The sequence below is a fragment of the Fibroporia radiculosa genome, assembly GCF_000313525.1.
Source record: "Fibroporia radiculosa TFFH 294 genomic supercontigs, scaffold5860, whole genome shotgun sequence".
Lineage (NCBI taxonomy): Eukaryota > Fungi > Basidiomycota > Agaricomycetes > Polyporales > Fibroporiaceae > Fibroporia > Fibroporia radiculosa.
In genome coordinates, this window is record NW_012133430.1 from 9,189 (window position 1) to 15,276 (window position 6,088).

The 6,088-nt window shown below is 52.3% G+C and overlaps 1 protein-coding gene across 1 annotated transcript; it reads right to left on the reverse strand.

Annotated features, from left to right (window-relative positions):
- Window positions 1-4,221: 4,221 nt before the first annotated feature.
- On the reverse strand, window positions 4,222-4,967 carry FIBRA_06055 (uncharacterized protein; the record flags this gene model as incomplete). Its single annotated transcript, XM_012327797.1, has 3 exons — window positions 4,222-4,268; window positions 4,327-4,912; window positions 4,956-4,967. The coding sequence occupies 3 exons, from the start codon at window positions 4,965-4,967 to the stop codon at window positions 4,222-4,224; spliced, it is 645 nt and encodes a 214-aa protein (XP_012183187.1).
- Between the last annotated feature and the right edge of the window lie 1,121 nt (window positions 4,968-6,088).

The following is a 6,088-nucleotide window of genomic DNA, read 5'->3' on the forward strand; positions in this document are numbered from 1 at the left end:
GGGAGCAGCGACGCCCGAGGGCGCGCGCCGATGTGCGTTTGAGTAAGACTGTCGCCGCGAGGCACGCTGCACCAATCTCACCACGCGCAAACAGGCAGAGTAAAACAAGTCAGCATACCGGTTCGGCGATAGTGCACTCACGCGGATTCATCGCCGTCGCAGACACGTTTACTTGCCCTGGCGCCGTTGCGATTACCGTGGACGGTGAGCCACCCTGCGCTCGCGCGTCCTCAAGCTGCGCGGCAAACCTCGTCATTGTCATGTCCACCGCGGTGCGCCGCCGCTGAGGACCGCAAACTTACGCATGGACTCAGCGCGGAGCGAGAGGAACGCAATGGTTGCATGCACGCATCCGAGGATGTGTAGGGATCGCGTGAGCGTCAGAGCAGAGACAACGGAAGTTTCACGGCCGCAAGAAATTCTGTGTCCAGCGTGACGCGCCACGAGGTACTACCTGCACCCATTCCGACAAGGGGTGCATACCGTCAGGGAGGGGGGAACGATCGACGGGCGCTTGAGCGACCAAGAGGAAGGGGCAGGCTAGTCCGCTTACGTACGCATCACTGCCGCTGGTGCGCCACCATGGATGCCCTCGATCGAAAGGCAACGCAACCGCCTCGCGTGCGTAGTCAGTCGCGCAGAGCCATATAAGTCTCAGTCCCGCCTTCGTCCGTGCCTCCCGTGCGCATGGGCGACGCCAATAACAACAAGGCCGTTCCGCGCCATGCTGGCGCTCACCTTGGCTGTCGACCACCCCGCACTGTTTCTGCACGCGGACCCTCCCAGCGGTCTACCTCGTTGGACAATTGTGGCCTTAATACGCGATCCTACCGTATCTGTGGTGCCCGGTGCTCTCTGCGCAGCGGCCCTCGGGGCGGAAGACGTGAGACATGGCGCGCAGAATGCACGACGGACATGGTGCATATACTGTGTTAGTGGGCAGGGGATTGATCGAGAGAACTTGCCCAGGTTTGTCCGCTACGGACCCGCTGTCAAAGTCTTCACGCGTAAGGACTGAATAGATGCATCGGCCGGTCAAGCTCCAAGTCCTTTGTATCATAGCAGGGAGGGATCACCAGACGAATCGGACAGGGTGGATATCGTGTCCAAGATTCAGCTCTGAGCGATCGCATCTCGCTATCCATCGCGGTATCTGTTACAGCATCTCTCCCTTCATCTCGCGATACAGCTCTACGAACGAACGTGCGCAGCCATGGGATCTCGTCCCCAGCTTTGATTGGTGTGACGGAATTATTCTCACAGCCTTCAGCGCACACTTCCTCATAGCTATCCATACATTCCTATATGCTCCGTGCCTGCTTCGGACTCACATTTTCAATGCTCCACATTGTCGATCCCGTCTCAAGGCGTTCATCACTTCAAGAAGTGTTGGACATCCATGCTTCCAATGACTGCTCCCGGTATCTTGATGAAATTGTGATCTTCCACACGTTGACATACTGATTCGCACGCGTCTGTGGTTGACTCCTGACTCTTTGCTTTGGCCATAACAGACCCGACGGCGAATCAGAGGCAAAACCCAAGCTTCTGTTTACACCCAGGAGCGAGATGGCATCGCCAAGTCATCGTGACCGTTGCCTTTCATACAATGCAGAATATATCGTACCATCTGCGCTGATAGGAGGGGTGATTGTAGCTATCAGGCGTTGTTTGCCCAGCCTGACGCACGAGCGTCTGCCGTGCCATATAATGAGCATTCGCCCGCACAACCTGCGACCACTCTCCTGCATATTGACCACTGCTGCTTTTCCCGGCCATGTCGACGTTAGCCCAGTACGCCACCAAAATGGTAGGCTCACTGCTCATCGGGGTGGTTTTTTCTCTCATGTACAGTGCTTGATCTCGATGATCGGCGCATGATCGGCTGACTAATTAATGCGCAGATTCTATGGCGCATTGTGCGCGCAGGTCCTGTACTACGTGTGGCACTACCCAGAGGACTTGCTCCGACTCAAGGTCTTGGTGGGCCTTGCATTTGTCTACTGTATTTTGTGTCTTTTATTTATGCTACACAGGTCTGGTGTCTATTGTATGTGGCCTACTGGTAAGATGTTTTGGAGCTAAACAATAAGCAGCATACTTGATACTATTTCCATGGGCATGAGTATTGGTGTGGGTCTTCAAGTTGGGATTTATATATGGTGCTCACTAGTCGCAACTTGCCAGTGCCTGTACCAAATGGGTATCTTGCCACAAGCCTCAACTGTATTTGTGCCTGCATTACCTAGGTCAGTATGCATCATACTTGTCACAAGGCTTACAGTACTCATATGATATTCCTCAATCAGGTCACTTAATGTTGGTCACTACTGTATTGGATTTCATGGCTCTCAAGCTTACTTCATTGCAGTTTGAATATATATTTGGAGTAACAAATTTAAAACAAGAGCTAGTTAGTGATTACTAATGATAGTGCTCAGGGAATCATGATCCTGATTATTCAAATGCAAGTAATCATAAATCCTTGGGGCTGCATGATTTTGACTGACCTATAGACATCAGATACTATGTATATGTGATTTGGCTATGTGAGTGAACACTTCCAGGGGTGTAGACCAGAATGATATATTCTCAATAGTATGTGCAAAAACAAGAGCCAATATATTTATTTCAATCACAATGGTATGTCATTGTCAATCAAATTGTTGTGATCTACTTATATGATTTGCAGGTTGTAATAGCATTAGGATCATATGGTATGAGATATACTTGTCTTACTTTCTGTGCAGCTCATTGATTGTTGACAATGCTAAGCCTCAGGCTGTGGTGTGTTATTGATCCTGTTTGTAGTATAAGATATGCACTGATGCAGTACATGCTTATTGTTTTCATAGCTGATGCATACTTTGGGTAAGTCAAGTTACGATGTGTTTATTATGACATTGAAACATTATCATACTCTTTTAGATTGGCATATACTGATTTTGCTGAGGCATTTGGCAAAGTCAAGGTACTACTTTCTATTCAGAATTGTATTTTTTATATTGAACAAGAGCCACAGGAGTCTGGCCTTGTTCAGCCCATCATGGCTGTAGTTGTAGATCTATATATTATGCTGGCACTTATCTGGACATTAAGACATGAATCTTCAAGTATACCAAAGTCAGTGTTATATATGATAATCATGATTATTCCATATAGTGTAACTGTGATTGATCAGCACAAAAAATCTGATCAACAAGCTTATTTTATTTGCCATCAACCGTGCAGCCTTGACAGTGTGTGTGCTTCTGTTACAAGTTGAGTTTGATATGTTTAACTGATGATGTGACTATATATAGCACTCTACAGCTTCTATACGCACTTGTGGCAAGTGCTTACCCTAGTAGGTATGCCACAGCTGCTCATCTATCTAGTATAGTTGGCAATTCTGGACTGGGAAGCTGGATACTGGATTGTCTTCCACTTTGTTGGAACCAGAAGTATGTTGATTCAGGTTGTTTAAGAAAATATTTTTCATTTATCCTTTTCCCAGTATATGCAAATTCAGCAGTTGCAATGTAAGCAGATGGTTTTTAAATTCAGTGATGCTGTATCTACAGTTTTGCAGGCTCAATACAAGAAAACATTTTAAAGCATCTAAAATTGTAAGATGATTGAAAATTTATATTTCCAATATTGACCAAAATTTCATTAGGTTGTCAATGTAGAAAGTATTGCACTTCCTGAAATGTTGTAATCACTTGTGTTCATACAGTATGGTGGGTCTGATTTTGGGATTGAAAGCTGAACACTGAGTCTACATATATCTGTACTGTATTCCTAAAACCAAGATATGTAGACTCAAGTTGTATGGCTCTGTAAAAATGATCAAAAAATAGGCCGTTCTCAGCTATAAAGTGTGGAAAGATATCCTTCATGCACAGTGAGCATGGCTCAATAATACTAACGATGGCTTGAGGGAATTTGAAGCATACTCAATAACACGACATATGTGCCTTTCCGCAGCAGAGAAGCGGGACGACAGTGCAAAGGACAAACGGCACCGGACTCGGTGGGCAGTGCGCTGGCGCGACAAGGATAGCAAACAGAGAAAGCGTCAAGTGCGCATACAAAGGATGTGCGAGCGAAGAGCGGGACAGACAGTGCGTAGAACGCAAAAACGGAGTGACGAGCAGAAGATATGGTGCGCGGGACAATGAGGCCTCAAAAGCAGCAGAGGGCGACAAACTCGCCGCACATGACTGCTACCGTCACCGCTCACAGGCTAATCACGATGGGGACGCAGCCGATGTTAATGAGGCCGTCTGCACGCGAAGCAGGTGATCACCACGGCATGGACAAACGCGCGAAGGAGGGACTCACTAAACGAGTTGTTCTCGCAGCAGACGGGGGTGCTGATGCATGAGGAGCCGCCACCGACGAGGCCCTCGCAGCCGAGTCCGACGTTATCGATGATGTCGTGCACGACCAGCCCGACGAGATCCAGGAGGGAGGAGGCGCGGGGGTCAGAGGGCGCGACGAGGTTGGAGCAGCATTGGATGGGTCCGGTGTTGCACTGGCCGCCGGCAGAGGAGGGAGAGGGTGCAGAAGGTGGCGAGGGTGGCGGGGTGGAGGACGGGGTGTCTGAGCTCGAGGGTGCCCAGGTGGTGGAGGATGACGAGGATGGGGAAAAAGTGGGGGTAGGGGGCGGAGTGGACTGGGAGGACGAGAACATAGTTGAGGACGGGCTGTAGTCAAAGACAGTGACGGTAACGGTGACCGCGGCGTCGCCTTGGTGAGGAGCGGCGGTAGCAAGGAGGGCTGCAGCGAGGAGGGAGAGGAGGCGAGCGGAGAAGTGCATGTTGTGAGAGACTGACGAGGTGGGTGAGAGAGGAGAGGCGGTGACTGAGCGGATCGGCGGGGAGGGCGAGCCTTTTATCGGCCGTCGTAGCAGAGCAGCGGCCTGGCTCTGCGCATCCGCGTCAGGTCAGTGCGAGCCGGCAGACACGTACCGCGAGTCCCATGGCATACCCTCGATTGCGCCAGGCGGGGGGTTGCCGTTCGAATTGCGCATTTTGCCCTTCGGGCTTGCTGAGGGGGAGGCGGCGTCCGAGGAGCCCGCAGAAGCCAAGAGCGATTTTCTGTCCCCGCCCCCGCCCCCGCCCGCTTACGTACGCTTCTGCCAGTGTCCCTGCGGATCTCAGCAGGATCCCAGTGGCACACATGTCCGTCCACACGCCATCCCGCTGTGCCCTGCACCTGCGCAGATACTTGCCCTCCGTCTGGCCGGCGAGAGCTACTACTGCGAGCGCCGTCTTCTCAACCACATAACCCGCCCGCCACAGCACAAGCTGCCTCAAAGTTGCATGCCGTCCGTGCAGCAATATCCGCAGACACGCGCGGGGTCCTGCAGCGATCACGGTGTCCGCGGACGGTTGGGCTTCGAATGGAGGCACAACGTCAACTCTCGTCGCGGGCGCCGGGCTTCGACAAGGCTCCAAGAAAAAAAGAGTGACGAGAAGACGTGGGCTGGCACACAAAGTGTCTGCGATGACGTCAAAAGCGAGAAGGGGAAGCGCAGATCATGTGCGACCCGCCCGGGCATCGTCGAGTCGTGTGCGCGATTGGCGGGTGTGCGGTGGGGAGGACGGAGAGGACGACGGTCGCAGGCAGCCTGGCACAAAAGGTCGATTGACGGCGGAGGTCGCTTTGCTGTCAGAATCGATCGACCGGGGATATCGCAGGCAGACTGCGTCGACGTGCGCGTGATTTCTCTGCTGTCACGCTGCATCCCGACGCGCGGGGGATGCACAAGGAAGGAAATTTTGCGCACGCCCAGGCTGCAAAAACATCCCCGGTCAAGTCCGCACGCCACCCCATTCGAACCCCCGCCTCGCTTCCTCCGATCACACCCCACGACTGCACAAAAAGGAGGAAGAAACAGAGAAGGAAGTGGAACAGCACCCAGCTTAAAAACCGCGCAGCCTCTAACTACCCCCTTCCAAGCCTTCGCTCTTCCCCACCACTCCCACACACCCGCCCACACCCGTCCAAGCAAGCACCATGGTCCCCACCCGTATCCTCGCCCTCCTCGCCCTTGCCCTCACCACACCCTCCCTCGCCCGCCCTCAGTCCATCGGCGGCC